General features: G+C 31.2%; 1 protein-coding gene across 1 annotated transcript in view; it reads left to right on the top strand.

Annotated features, from left to right (window-relative positions):
* The first annotated feature begins 6692 nt into the window (after positions 1–6692).
* The window catches only part of LOC131851205 (glutamate receptor 1-like), a 75830-nt gene continuing 65406 nt past the window's right edge, over positions 6693–17116 (top strand). Inside the window, exons 1-3 of the mRNA XM_059201663.1 lie at positions 6693–6717; positions 7462–7589; positions 10144–10273. Of these exons, the coding sequence (XP_059057646.1) occupies positions 6693–6717; positions 7462–7589; positions 10144–10273 (283 nt within the window). The remainder of the gene's footprint in view (positions 6718–7461; positions 7590–10143; positions 10274–17116) is intronic.

Raw genomic sequence — 17116 nt, 5'->3', positions numbered from 1 at the left:
TTTAACTTTATTTTTCTAAAATAAAAGTAGCCTAAGTTACTAGGTAGTAGCCTTATTACATCAGCTACCTGCTAAAAAAAGTCCCGTCAAAATCGGTCCAGCCATTTCAGAGATTAGCCGGAACAAACAGACAGACGGACAAAAATTGTAAAATATGTTATTTTGGTGTATTATGTACCGTATTTATATTCATATGCAAGTAGTAAAAAACGGTTATTTCAATATTACAAACAACAGGCTTCAACATTCTCAAGTACCACAAAAAAGATGTTTTTATTAAAAACAAGCTGTTCCCGCGACTTCGTCCGCGTGGAATTAAACTTTATTTTTCTAAAATAAAAGTAACCTAAGTTACTCCTTATAAATCAGCTACCTGCCAAAAAGAAGTACCGTCAAAATCGGTCCAGCCATTTCAGAGATTAGCCGGAACAAACAGACCGACAGACAGACAGACTAAAATTATAAAAATTGTTATTTTGGTATATGTACCTTATATATATTCATATGCATGTAGTAAAAAACGGTTATTTCAATATTACAAACAGACACTGCAATTTTATTTGTATGTATAGATGTATAGATTATTATTTATTTATTTATTTATTCATCCAAAATAATACAAATTGTGTAGGATAACGTAATAGTAACATTACAGTAAAATTTTGTCAACAACATAATAGCAACTTAAATATTAAATCTCGGTATATCTATAGACAAGCTGGCCCCAGCGACTTCGTCCGCGTGAAATTTTATTTTATTTTTCTAAAATAACAGTAGCGTAAGTTACTCCTTATTACATCAGCTACTTGCCAAAAAAAGTCCCGTCAAAATCGGTCCAGCTATTTCAGAGATTAGCCGGAACAAACAGACAGACAGACAGACAAAACTTGTAAAATATGTTATTTTGGTGTATGTACCGGATTTATATTCATATGCAAGTAGTAAAAACGGTTATTTCAATATTACAAACAGACACTCCAATTTTATTTACATGTATAGATGTATAGATTAAAAAAAAAGTAACAGTCATAAGGCTAGTCGTATGCCTAATATATATAATAATGTAATAAATTCATTTAAACAGAAATTGCGGGAATATTATTTAAATTTGTAACGTTTTTACTGTCCTTCTCCTTTTTTAACATCTTTCTGTTATATCCCTATAGTTCTCTCTATATTTTCTGTTTTTCTTACTTTCAATTTGAGACTGTACTTATAATTTGATTATCGGGTCATTATGTATTTATTTATACATTTATGGGTTATATATTTATGTATGTATATTGTTATTTTTTTATAGAAATGTATATTTTGCTTTGTATTTATATATCTTTTTTTGACATTTCTTATTTATATTAGTGCACCGCCAATAATCTTTCGCTGCACCACTCATGGTTGCCTGGTAAATAACGCGGCAAGATATTAAGTCCGCCACATGTACAAATTTTTTGGTGCATTAAAGTTAAATAAATAAAAAAAATACAATACTGTTTAATGAAAATGCGTATTGTCTAGTGCTTTGAGATGTATCAAAATAAGGTCAAGAAAAAAGTCCGTGATGGTATATGTCTATCTCTCAAGGATAACCAACAATAACCATTTTTTATCTTTTACATTTTACGGGAATTTTTTTTATCGTATGTTTCCCTTAAAATCATGTAAACTATGCTATTATGTCATAATCTAAAGAAATAATAATATTTTATAGTGAAATATCCACTATAAAATAGTAATGTAAGTAGCAATGTAATTCGTTACGCGCGAATCAGCTGTTATAAGGTCAAAGGTCGGTGCACCCCGCGTATTTGATAAATAGTGCTTCTCTGGATGTCTTTAAGAGAAAATGGCAGTATGTACGTGTATATGTACAAGTCCTTAAGTGTTAAGTTTTTCAAATGTACAATAAAGAATAAATATTTTTAAGTACTTACGTACATTAATATAATACCTACTTTTTACTTGTATCTATTGTCATCAAAATTAAATTATAAGTTCTTAACTTGACCACGACTATGTGACCCTCTCTTGGCGCCAAAACGAGTGAAAAAATGAACAGCATACGACGACGACGCATACCTATAGAGTGGAGCAACTGCTTATTCAGTTTTATTCAACTATTTAGTCCCTCCACCGTTACAATGAATGGAGGCGGATATTACAATGTATGTAGCATTGCGAATATAAAATATCTAGATTAGGTATAATAAATTCATAATTGATAGACCGTTACGGTATCAGAGCCAAAAAGTCTTCTTTCTTTATTTATGTACTGTTAGATGCGACATCGACTTTGTTTTATACTACACTATGTAATGATTGATATACCTATGTAAAATAAATAAAATATCTGAGGTTTGGACAAAAATTCAAAAGGTACTTTATTTTAGTATTTTGAAAATACCTATTTTGCATTTAGTATTTGAAATACAAAACTATTTTTGTTTTTAGAGTGACATTTCTATGAATTCACTGACGATAGCGAGCGGTGCGATGGAAAAAGATAACCGTTTATAAAAATATAATAAATAGCGCTGGACAATTAACACAGACTGATACTGAACTGATATAAATAGATATTTTTATCTTGTAAATACATATATAATATACATATAAAACACCCAGACCGATGAAATCAATCGATGACCGATGAGTACATATGTTTGCACCGTGCGAGAAATCGAACCCGCGACCATCGGATGTAAAGCGGTGTGACCACCGAGGCAGTCGAAATACATAAATAATCTTATGAATTTAATTTATTCTAATTTGTTTGTGTGCGCGGGGTGCGGTGTACGGTGCTCCCCCTGCCTCCACCGTTGCTGGAGCTTGCATGTATGGAGCATTGCGAATATAAAATATCTAGATTAGTAAATTAATAAATTCATAATTGATAGACCGTTACGGTATCTATATATATTCGGATTAAAATAAGTATCGCAGTAAGGACCAGTATATAAAGTGATCAACACAATTAATTGATTTTTGAAATATATATACGGAGCCAAATAGTCTTTGTGTATTCAAAAAATATCTAATTTGTTTGTGTGCGCGGGGTGCGGTGTACGGTGCTCCCCCCTGCAACGGTGGAGTTACTATGTATGGAGCATTGCGAATATAAAATATCTACATTAGTAAATTAATAAATTCATAATTGATAGACCGTTACGGTATCTATATATATTCGGATGAAAATAAGTATCGCAGTAAGGACGAGTATATAAAGTGATCAACATAATTAATTGATTTTTGAAATATATTCAGAGCCAAAAAGTCTTTGTGTATACCAAAAATTTAGCCGTTCGGAGCCAGTCATGCACGAATTATTAGTAAAAAATGTGTCGAGTATATCGTACTATCGACGAATATATATGGCCACATCGCAAAATAGAATGCGACGTTGCCATACCGCCTGAGATATACGCGATAGGAGTCAAGTTATTCAGTGCAAAAGGTGGAATCAGCAAGTGTGTAGGTTGTGGCGTGATCAACAAAGTGCCCAAAGAGGTGTTTATATATATATATATATATATATATATATACGAAACTAGTCAACTGAAATATGCCAAATAAACTGAACTGTAATTGAAAAATAATATAAAAACAGTCATAAATATTATATATGTGTACAAGTTCTGTTCAAATAAACTTTTTCACTTTTGAGTTTACCTAGTACAGATTTTCTTATTTAAATTTCTGCAACGCTAAAATATGGTTGATCGTTTGACATTTTTCCTATTTAATTTCCATTCGATTGCGTTTGTATTTTTGTTCTTATTTCTGCAATATTGCTATTTGAAATGCGCTACAATGTGTTGGAGTATTTTAGAAAACCTTAGGTTTGTTTATTTTATTGCCACGTTTTTATAAAGACATGTAGCATGTAGAAATAAAGAAAATATTTTAAAGAAAGTATTATATATGAATGAGGATAATTATAAGGGCAGAGGAAAGGCTGAGAAAGAGGTAGATCGACTGTATAAAAAATGATATAACAAGTAAGGAAAAGTAAATGAAGACATGACTGCGAACAGGAATGAATGGAAGGAAATTGAGGGATTATCAAATGCGAAAAAATAAAATATTTACTAGGATAAAAAACTCTATAAAAACAACTTTCGTAAATTTTGTTAACCAAACTGTTTTTTCAATGTAATGTTTACACTGTGCTAGAACGAATTTAAAAACGAATCTGATATTTTATAAATAATACGAAGTAAGTTTCTCCTCAGTTCTTTTTACCACAAAAGCACTCCAAACTGTCCGATTTAACATGTCATGAGAGTCTGTAATGGACCTATAGAAGTAAAGATATTTTAATTTACATTATCGATTTTTGAACCGAACTGGCGACCATTATAAGTTAGGCGGTGTCCTTAACCGCTAGATCACGGAGTATATTAGTAATCTGTGATAGTTTGGAAGCACCTCGTATAAATCATAAACGTTCCTCTAATAACAGTTTATTGTCTGTATCGGGGGAGTGTACAGCAGTGAATATTCAAGTTAGATTAGGTTGGCCAACAACAATTAAGAATTTTTCGGGACTTTTAAACACCTGTTGTGCCCTTATTAATTTTTTTTATTAATTGAAAATTTAAAAAAAAGGTAGATAAACAGTCCGACTTATTGTGATATGTATAAAAGGAGAGCAAGTTTAGATATGACGGCTGATCACACAGCACATCCCAAATAAAAAGATGTCCGTATTTTTTAATGAATTAAAAAACGACGATCTATATAAAATACCGAAAAAATTATGATAGTGTAAAATAATTGGTATTGAAGAAAAACTTTTTTAATATTTTCTAACATTACTGGCTGGAAATTTATGCTACTTGAATTAGGTTAGGTTCTAGCTACTCAGCACTTCCAGGTAACATTTTTTTTAATTCAATTGGAATAGGAAATAATAGGACTAAATACCTGATTCTATGCTGTTACTTTCGTTTAAATACGAATAGAATATACAAATGAATGCAAGTTCAATTGTATATTCTACGGATATTATGTTATTGTTTGATACTCATGATACTTCTTATGGGCTGCCATTCCAAATTCAAATTCAAATTCAAAAATCATTTATTCATGTAGGACATTTTAGCGGCTTATATGTAAACGTCAAATTTTTACATTCTAATTTTAATTTTTTCCAGATGACTAAGTATAAGTAACATCCAAAAATTTTATTACTTTACAATCAAAATACAACTTACAAACCAACTTACCAACTTGCTTGGCGGCTGAATGTGAGACTAGGTTACATTCTCATTTGAAAATTGGAACAATTGGCATCCCGCCAATCCCTTAGTTGGGACAAGGGACACTGTATTCTGATATCGGGACGTCCCGATTAAAACGGAATACTTGGGAACCCTGAGTCTAGTGTCGCTACATTAGTATGCCGCGTACTTGGGTGTAATAATACAAAACAACATTATAGTTGGTAATAATGTAGATACAAAAGATAAACGAATTTCCTAGCTACGAATAAACAACATGACAATGTATAAATAAAACCGGAAAATTGCGAGCCCGATTCTTACACTGAGGGTTCCGGACAAATGATTTCAATTAGAATCCATTATCAAATTACATCTACAAAATATAAAATAAATAAAGCGGTGATATCTAATGTGTCTGATGAGTAAGAGGTGCTGAGGGTTTTAATAAGGAAAATACGGAGATATAATAAAATGCGACTAATATGACAGCGATATATAATAGATATACAACAATAAAGAATAATATTATAAAAGAATATGTCAAAGCATACTATTAGAAAATTTATAAACAGTATAAAAACTTATCAAGGAGTTCGCTAAATAAATATTAATATCATTAAAGTTTTTACCATAATAATAATAATTACACTGGACAAACCACGTCAACTAATCTAAAGCTGAACAGAGCTTTTGTTATAGGTACTAGATAGCTGTAATAAATACTTAAATATTTTTTTTTAATATCGTACATATATAATATACATAGTAATTGAACTGCGTAACTTATTTAGTAATTTTTTTAAAACACTACCGCGTTTTGTTTTATTTTTTTTTCGTAACATTACCTATAAATGTTTTAATGAATGGAATTGTTTTAGACTTTTTCCTTCAGAAACTTTGTAAATAGGGTAACGATATTTAGATAAGTAACTGCTCAAAAACCCCAACGCGTTTATTTTTTTTTTTTCTAAAAGTGTACCTATAAATATTTTAATGAATGGAATCGTTTTAAACTTTATTCTTCAGAAACTTTGCGAGTAGGGAAACGATATATATTTAGATAAAAACAACGGAATGAGATACTCCACTTAGTTAGTAGAACTATTTTGAAACAAGCTCGCGCTTCGAAAACTTTCGCAAAGAATATGATTTTTAAATTTTTTTTATCTCTATTAAAGCTAATAGTTCATAAAACTATTGTAAACTACAAAATTATAGCATTAATAAACAACCATTTTTACGTTTTGCAATAATTTCTGAAATGTTTTATTTCAGAAATTTTCTTAAAACGCTTAAGGTTTTTAGCGGTTTTGGTACTGAACCCAAAAGGTAATATAATTACGGTTCTTTATCAGTACATATTAAAATTCTGCTGGCGTATGTTTGTACCGCAAATCTGGAAGAGACTTTAAAATTTTACACTACAGTGCATTTTCTTGATAGCCTCGTCTTTTTTGATTACCGCTGGAAATGTGGCACAAAAGACAGATGAAAGGTATTATTATTAGTAACCATACCGTTTCATCTACTTTTTGGTCGCATTATTAATTTTTGCGCAGTGTAAAAACATTTATTGATATGTGGATTACCATTAAATAAATATAATACGACCTCATATTTTCCTTAAAAGGGAAAATAAATAATGAAAAACTAATGTCTGCTGATACAAGGAAACTGATCTGATTATTCTGTACTCTTTACTTTTAAATTAGATTTAGTATTTTTTAACATATGGAACGGTTTCCTAATTATTTAGAACGAAAATATAACAACTTCTAATTTTATAATTATCTATTAAGAAGAGAAAGAAAACAAAATAGAACAAAAGGGAGATGTTCTTACATTATATTTCAGTAATTATTAAGAAAGATAATACATACACTAGTTATTTTTATTAAAATAATAATAATATATATGTATATATATATTTACTTAGTTTTTTTAAGAAAAAAAATGCTGTAAATTGTACCATATTTTGTGTTATAATTATACTTAAAAGAAAGTAAATAGACTTTTTCTGTAACAAGAAAATATTTAATTTATTAAAAAAAAATATGTTGTGGAATAACAACATGATTCAAAAAGGGAATATTAATGTTTCTTAAGGGTCGGCAACGCGAACACGACTCTCCTGGTGTTTCAAGGGTTTATACATAACCGTTGACAGCCCATATGGGCCACATGCCTGTTTGCGACCAATGTAGTATAAAAAAATACTAATGATACATTTTTGTTTCAGTATGCAACCAGTTCAGTCGTGGAGTGATCGCCATGATGAGTGCAGTGTCTCCGGACTCCTTTGATACCTTACATTCGTACACCAACACCTTCCAAATGCCATTTGTCACTCCGTGGTTTCCTGAAAAGGTTTGTAGTTTATAGTCCGTATTATCAATTAACTGTTAGTTTATATTATATGTATCTTTATATTGAAAGATTCAGTGGTCTAGCGGTTTAGCACACCGCTTTACTTCTGATGGTCGTGGGTTCGATTTCTCGCACGGTGCAAACGTTTGTATTCATAATTTTTTTTTTTGTCGGTCTGGGTATTTTCTATGTATATTATGTATGGATTTACAAAAAAAATACATATTGTAACATTGTTGAAAAGCACTGAATAAAATATTCTTCTTTCTTCTTCTTTAATTTCTATTAACGTCACAAGTTCTATTAAATGAATAAATATTTTTTTAAACTTATTACATGGTAGATGCAATTTTCTATTTACAATTTTGTGTGAGTGAATTTTACAAATCAAAGGCGAAACGGTTTTACTGAAACGCAGCTTTCAAAGCAATGTGATTGGCGAATGAAATAGGTGAGACTGAAGTACTCACTCAGATGACATTTACAAAATCTACTGCTTACATCTTAACTATAATCTAAATATATATAATTCAAAGGTGACTGACGTAGTGATCTATCAACGCACAGCCCAAACCACTGGACGGATCAAGCTGAAATTTGGCATGCGGGTATATCTTATGACGTAGGCATCCGCTAAGAAAGGATTTTGATTAATTCTACCCCCAAAGGGATAAAATAGGGGTTGTAAGTTTGTATGAAACTTTGTCAATTTTAACCCGATCTGGGTGAGACTTTGCACGCATAAAGCTACTATGACATAGGCATCCCCTAGGAAAGGATTTTGATAAATTCCACCCTTAAAGGGATAAATTAAGCGAGCGAAGCCGCGAGCAAAAATTAGTAGGATAATAAAAACGCTCGCACACACACACACACACACACACATACACTGCACTTACTTGGTATCGGCCCGTAAGTGTGAAAAAAAAACAAGAAAAGTCTCTCAGCTTTTGTGAGACGATAGAGAGAAGAAAAATAATAATAATAATAACCCTGGACAATTAACACAGAGCCGTCTAGTCTCACGATAAGCAGAACTTGTGTTATAGGTACTAGACAACTGATATGAATACTTAAATATATTTTTTTGTAAATACATACTTAATATACATAGGAAACACCCACATCGACACAACCATCATATTCATGAATACAAATATTACTGCCTTGCGAGGAATCGAACCCGCGACCATCATGATGTAATAAGGAATAACCTAGGCTACTTTTATATTTGAAAAATAAAGTTAATTTCCACACGTTATTCCATATATAAAATTATTAGTTACCACTAAATATTATTATTAAGTTCACTAGTTTACCATACAGTTTCAATTACTTACGATATTCCCGATAGCTTATAAGCGGATAAGTATTACCACAAGGTTTGTGGTATATTATTCTACGTATTATAATATACCACTTGTGGTCCACGTACAAACTATTGTTTGTCTACTCGTAGATATTAAGTTGTATCATAGGTGCTGTAACGGTTTAGTACTAGGGATGTTCAATATACATCGATATTTTTCAGAAACCAACGATATCTATTCTTCTATAATATAAAAAAAATAAAAGGTAATATAAAATAGGATTTATCAGAAAACAACGACATCAACTCGTCGATAATATCAACAAAGTAGAAGGTCATATAAAATAGGATTTAGCGTTTTTTGTTAAATCTGGTTCCTTCTAACCTAAAAGAAATAAAATGACTTGATTACAGATAGAACTCAATACTTTTTGGCCTATATAAGGGTCATTCAAACTCAAAATGACATGGTATCAGATTCGATACCAGATTATGTAAAAACAGTTATTCGAAATACAAATTCACTGACAATTTTAGAAGCCAAGAGGACTAGCTTATCTGTTCTTATATCTGTTTCTCATTGAATATTTGTCGATATAATATCGATCGATTTATAAGTATCGAGACATTGATGTAGATCATCCCTAGTAGTAATTCTCTGTTGTTGTAACTCCCTGCTACATGTACAGAATATATTAATTTTCGTCGGTGTTTCACTATATTCAGAAGTAATTAGAACGAAATCATGACTGAACACCATACAGAATGAATACCATTATTTAATTACATATAGATTCCAGTACGTAACGGTTTTTATGTTGATTATCGCATACCTAATCCTTATTAATGTACATTACAATAAAAAATCTTCTAAATTACCATTTGTATTTATGAGTACTATTGTTTGTATTGGCCTGATTATTTTTTATGTATTTACGATGTAAATGTATTTAAATATATATTTATATATTTTAAATCATATCAGATTAAAGAAAAACATTCAAGATGGAACAAATATTCTTTTTAATGTTTTTTTCAAATAATTGAAAACTTTATTTAAATTGACAGCAACATTACGTTATATATTATTTACACTGAAAATGTATTAAAAATACATCTATAATAATAATATACTTCTTGTATTGTTATTGAACAGTATAAACAACTACTGATTTCAATTTTAATATTTACTTAATAATTTTGGTTTTTGATTACAAATATGTTAAAAGAAAACCTACTTTTCAGGTGATCCCTCCGTCATCTGGATTAGTTGATTATGCTGTCAGCGTGAGACCCGACTACCACCGTGCGGTCATTGACACCATCACCTATTACGGCTGGAAGAACGTTATCTACATCTACGATTCTCATGATGGTAAGTACCAACAACCTTTTTATCTCTGATCAACGCGACGGTTGACTGGTAGAGAATGCCATCAGGCATCCGCAAAGTATACAATTTTATATGAAAAAAAATAACAAACACAGAGCAACGAAAAAGTCAAGCGGGAGAATGATGTATACAATGTGTAACACCAAAATTGTTTACAATAGAAATAAATTTTATTATCTTCTAACTGTTTTTTCAAACCATTATTTCGCGACCAAAAATATACATATCTTTCTGAATATTTGTATGGTGCAAAATACAATAATATGTATTTTAACGGATGTAATAAGTATCTCTGACAGTGATAAATATTAAACATAATTTATTAATTATTTTGTTCCGACACAACCCATTGGCTTTGCGGCAAGACAAAGTATCATCACCATCAGCCTGTGTCTGCCCACTGTTAGACATAGGCCTTTCCCAAAGACTTCCACCATGTGCGCTCTTTCGCCTTCTGCATCCATCCACTCCCGGCCACCTTTATAATTTCGTCGGACCATCTTGCAGGAAGGCACCCGACACTCCGTCGACCCATACGCGGCCTCCACTCCATAACCTTTCTTCCCCATCTATCATCGCTGACTCTGCTGATATGTCCAGCCTACTGCCACTTCAGCTGACATACTTTGAGAGCTATGTCGTCCACTTTGGTTCTCCGTCGAATTTCCTCGTTTCGGATCATGTCCCTTAGAGGATCTCCGAGCATAGCTCTCTCCATCGCCTGCTGTGCGACTTTTATTTTATGAAGTAGGCCTACAGTTGGTGTCCATGTTTCTGCACCGTAAGTCATTACAGTAGTAAGACAAAGTATAGTACCCGTGTATTTTCTACTGCAGTTATCACGGAGACTCTTCTAAGAAATTGTTCGGATTAATACCACCTGCTTTTACCATCATACTACCAGGCAGAAATGGAAACCTTAAACTTTTTGCCATGCACAACCACCAACCAACTTCCAGCAATACTATTTCCAAACCAATATGATATCGAAACCTTCAAGAAAAGAGCTTATTCCTTCTTAAATGCACTTGCAATTCTCCTGGTATTGCGTATTCTCATGGGCGGCGATAATCACTTACCATCAGGTGATTCGCAAGTTCATTGGCCCCCTATTCTATAAAAACGTCTATCCTGTCTATTTCCGTCTTAAACTTAACGAAATAATAGATATATGGCAACACTATTCAAATGCACATTTATTGATGGCAGCACTCATGCCTCTTTCTTCCCTCACGACTATTTTGTTGCTCTGAGTGTAACTAGCATACAATTCCGTTTAACCTTACAACCAGTGTAAATAAATCGTGTCCAGTACGATAAAACGTAACAAAACAGACTAAACGCCCAGCTATTGCGGGGCTTGTGCCAATCACTGCAAACTACGTATATGACTACGTTTACATGGTTATTGGCCATTTAATTTTGTTATATATTTGATCTTTGTCTACTTGAATATTCACATTTTTATGGATGACATCCATGCGCTATAAATGAATTTAGCTATTATAAGGTTGTATTGTAATGAATCATATAATTTAATACCAACAATTAACACAGCGCATACTAGTCCTAAGCTAAAAACAAAACATGTAGAATAGACATCATCTATTAAAATTCATATAAACATAAATTTAAGGACTTTTTAATAGTCGCCGTTATCTTTTTTTAATCTATCGCTCATTCGGAAAGCTGTCTCATCATAAGAGGAATAAGCCTGAAAATTGCGTGTAGCTTTTTTGAATAATTGTTGGAACTTTGCATTATTAAGTTGAAATGTGTGAATAAAAACGATCAGAGCTTGTATTGTGGGTTCTAAACAACTGAAGATATACTTAGATACTTTTTTTGTAAATGTTTATATAATATACATAGAAAATACCCAGAGCAATACACACAATCACAACTTTCCTCTTATAAAAGATTTTAACAAGATATAAATCATATCAAAAAAAGCGGCAGCAGATCATAACAAAATTAATTTTATTATGATCTGCTGCCGCTTTGAGTTCATGCTGATATCAATGTGTTTTGTATAAATTATCATAATTTTAAGTACAGGACTTTTTAAACAGTGAAGAAATTTTCAAATTAGTCTCCACTGTACCTAGACTTCCGGAGATTACTTTCCTAATAACGAAATCTCCTTTCTCTCTATAATATTAGCTTATTTTTTGCTACTATAAGGCTAGAGATTATTATCATATATTCTTTAGAGTAGTCCGCAAAAAAATTGTTTTTGCACATTCGTCTTGTGATGAGTCAGCGTACTCAATGAGTGGTAGAATAAAAAAAATATGACTATTCAAAAATGCTTATATTAAGTATATTTGAATAAATATTTGTATTCATACTTTTCTATCTGTTAAACTATACATTTCATATTATTAAATTAATTTATTCCCTTTTCAAAATAGACAATAACTATACAATTCAGATTATCCAGACGACTGTAACACAAATCATATCTTCTATTAAACAATTAACTTACTGTCTGACCTAATATATTAACAGACAAACATGTTGGTTTCTTATTCGAGCTCACCCACATACAAGGTAGCAACTACCAATCATCAATCAACACATGAACTTTTTCCTTAACCTTTTCTTACAAGAACAAACGTGCATGCGAGTTTTGTTGTAACATTTATTTATTTTTGAAACATACGAATAGTATTCAGTTGATTATACATTCAACAATGTACTTAGCTAACCTGTATCGCGGGAGTCCATAGAAGAATTAATAATATAATAATAATAATCGCAGGACAATTCACACAGCGCAATCTAGACGTAAGTTAAGCTAGCAAAAGCTTGTGTTATGGGTATTAGATAACTGATACAAATATATAGGTATTCCTTTTTCGTAAATACAAACATATTATACATAGATAACACCCAGATCGATATAAACAATCATCATATACTAATGCATCGACGACCACGTCTCTGTGCCATAAGTCATGATCAAAGAGTTAATACTGTACAAAAATTTTATTATTATCACTATATTCTGATTTCCTAGACGTGAGTTTTATATATTTTTTACTGTTATTGACTATTAACAACTATATATTTAAATACCTTGTTAGAAAAGTACAAACAACCGTACTACAATCAGAATATGTGTTTATCTTTTCACGATTGAACTACTGAATTCATGTTGATGAAATTCAACTTAATAAGGCAAACTGTATAAAGAGGCATATATAAGCTATCTATTATATTTAAAACTAGCTGTTCCCGCGACTTCGTCCGCGTAGAATGTAACTTTATTTTCCTAAAATAAAAGTAGCCTAAGTTACTCCTTATTACATCAGCTACCTGCCAAAAAAAGTCCCGTCAATTTCGGTCCAGCCATTTCAGAGAATAGCCGGAACAAACAGACCGACAGACAGACAGACAAAAATTGTAAAAAATGTTATTTTGGTGTATGTACCGTATTTATATTCATATGCAAGTAGTAAAAGACGGTTATTTCGATATTACAAACAGACATTTCAATTTTATTTATATGTATAGATGTATAGATGATTCTGGAATGGAGTATAATGTATGATCCCAACTGATCTGCCAATACCATTTAAATGGCTTCAATTTCCGGTTAAAATATTTTCTATGTAATAGTATGTTTTGATCTTAAAAAACTACGCAGCTTTTGATGCATTTTTATTTAAAAGCCAGAATAGATAGAGTGACTCAAGAGGAATATTTAGGATCAGGACCCACTGCTGAACACGGATCTTTAAACGAGCGATAACCTGTATATTCTATGTACCAGCGGGCCAAGCCACGGGTGGATAGCTAGTCGGATATAAATGTATGTATATATAATATCGCAGTTAAGAGCTGGTTCCAGATAAAATCGGTAAATAGTAGCATAAAAAAAACTACTGGATAGTGTATAGATACTCAATAGAGTATGCACTTAATTTTTTCCTTATTACCATACTCTGCTACGAGAGGTATTAAAACGAGTATACCTATCGTGACGGCTTCATTTCCAGGAGGGATGAGTTTTTCAAACATCGTCGCGTGCTGAATTTTAATTCTTAGAGCGTCTTCAATATTTTTAACTCCCCCCGTAATAAGTACAGTATTTACAATAATGAGTTTATTTTGTATTCATGACACACCGGCTGATTGAACCGTGAACTAATGAGATGGCTACATAGGTAGAGAGTTTGTTCGGGAACATTCGATCTTTGCAACGTATTTTTTACTTTTTCTGTTTTTGTGGTTATACCTTTTGCATCGTACCTTCTTTTATACAGGATGTAAGAGATAGATTCAATTCTAATTTGAAAACCAGGGGAAATACTTTACTCAAAAAATTATAATTTTAATATTCTTTTTTTAAATTATATAACATGTAATCTATGCTATTATGAATATAGAAACCATATGTGAAACCAAGTGAAAACTAGTAGAATTTATTTCCAAAAAAATTAAGTCGTTATTTTCTTTTTTTTTAATTTTAATTGCAAGTAATGTATGAAGTTGGCTAAATCGGTCCAGCCGTTCTCGAGTTTTAGCGAGACTAACGAACAGCAATTCATATATATATAATAATAATAAATATCTTTAATGTACAGGAAAAATAATTAAAAAGAATATTATTCCAAGGGCTCTCTCAAAGTTATAAATCCAAAATAATGACTATCAGAATGTATGCCTAATTGTTTTTTTCCTGTTTCTCTATTTATGCGCGTGTGTGTGTGCAAATTTCAGATACAATACAACCGATTTGGACATAACTTGTACTGATTATTCCAATTAGTATAACAACAAAGATATACGAGTACTTTATTTATCACATTAACATACGAAATCATGTATAACAAGGTAATATTGTATATAGAAATAAAAATAAAACATACCAATAAAAATGAACATATCAACATAAAATATATTTTCATACACCTGGTAATATTATAATATAAATAGAGCAGAATATGAACGGAAATATAATATTTGCGACATTAATTTCCCAACGTGGTATTGTATTCTATTTCATATATTATAGGAAAATAAATATAATAGAAATATATGTACATCCGCTGCATTTATTAATATACTACTGAAAAACTGTTGCAAAATTAATATCACCTGACATTGCTCATATATATATATGTGTACATACACCATAGAGATTATTTTTAACAAATAATAAATCAAATTTTCTACAAAGCAAATACGCAAAGTATCATCAGTAAATACCATTTTATTATTAACTAACTGAACCCACAAACTCCGTTCCGCATCAGATTTAAAGAATATGTCATTGGTTGTTTGAAATGTAATGAAGCAATAAATTTCTAACGAACCCTATTTGACAGGTACGAGCAGTTGTATGGGTAAATAAAATTGTTGTTTCTATCATTTTCTATGCAATTTCTTCATAGTTTATCACCGTTTAAATCTTCCCTGGACTTCCATGAATATTTTAAGACTAACATTAGCCAAATCGATTCAGCCGTTCACGAGTTTTAGCGAGACTAACGAACAGCAATTTATTTATATATATATATATATATATATATATAGATAGATAATATTAATAATACAAACAACTTAATAGTAAGTATAACATTATTGGCTGTTGACTGCTATTGAATTCATTTGTACCAAAATAGTTCATTGCTGAATGAAACAATAATATGTTATCGTCATGACATTATTAAGTAATATTTTTTTTAATAAGCGTGTCAAATTAAAAATTAATATATCATACGTTATCATTACATAGTATAAATCATAGTCGCTGTCTCTGTCCGTCCGTCCCTATCTATATGAATCTTTAAAACTAAACCCGTCCCTATGTATGCTTGAATCTTTAAAACTAAGCAACGGATTTTGAAGCGGTTTTTTTTTAAAGATAGAGTGATTCAGGAGGAAGGTTTATATATATAATACATGTACACCTGGGCGAAGTCGGATCGAGTAGCTAGTTAATACCATATAATATTTTATGATATTTAATTTGTACGTTTCAAATACATGAATTTTATATATTTAAATAGCAATCCTATACGTATTTTACTAGACGTTTTAATTTGAGCTTCAATAACAAGAGTTCGTATTCAAATTAGTGTCTCGCATAGATCGACTTTGATGTGACAGATAGCGTGAAGAGGGTGTTATTTGGGAATAATGTCGATCTGTGTGCCTTGGAACCCGATCTTCACTTTATTTCCGTTTTCCTATATCTCCCCGCTGCTTATGAACATAATCTTCTTTATTCTAGATATTTTTTTGTATGCCACATTCTTTTGTGCTTTTAATGCCTGCCTCTTTTATTTACCTCGGTTGAACATCTGCATTACATCCGGATCGCAGTCTAGTACGACGTCCGTACTTACTTTTTATATCATCTTTATTTTCTTACAGATAGCTTGCAAACTTGCGTGTTATTACGGTTTTATTTGGAAAACTGTGTTTGTTGGTAGTTGTTGTATGGGGAGTGATCGAACAAGTCCCTAAGCGTGAATATTAAATTGGCATTTTGCTCGCTTCTTTTTGGATTACAACTTGGCTCTTTGAACACAAACAGAAATATAAGTAAGTACATATATACGTTACTATTGTGTTAATATAAATATTAGAATATTTTTTGCGAGCAATACATACATCATACAATAAACTTCTCATATCTATTAAGGAAAAAGTATCCTATATTTACTTAATTTTAATATTAAAATAATAAACCTGGATAATTAGTACAACGCATTCTAGTCCCAAAATAAGCAGAGCTTGTGTTATGGGTACTGTACAACAAATATATTTTTTTGTAAACACATATTTAATACTCATAGAAAACACCCAGAC

The sequence above is a fragment of the Achroia grisella genome, unplaced genomic scaffold (genome assembly GCF_030625045.1).
Source record: "Achroia grisella isolate CSIRO2021 unplaced genomic scaffold, CSIRO_AGI_Agris_v1 utg1173, whole genome shotgun sequence".
Lineage (NCBI taxonomy): Eukaryota > Metazoa > Arthropoda > Insecta > Lepidoptera > Pyralidae > Achroia > Achroia grisella.
This window is presented reverse-complemented; position numbering and strand designations above follow the sequence as displayed.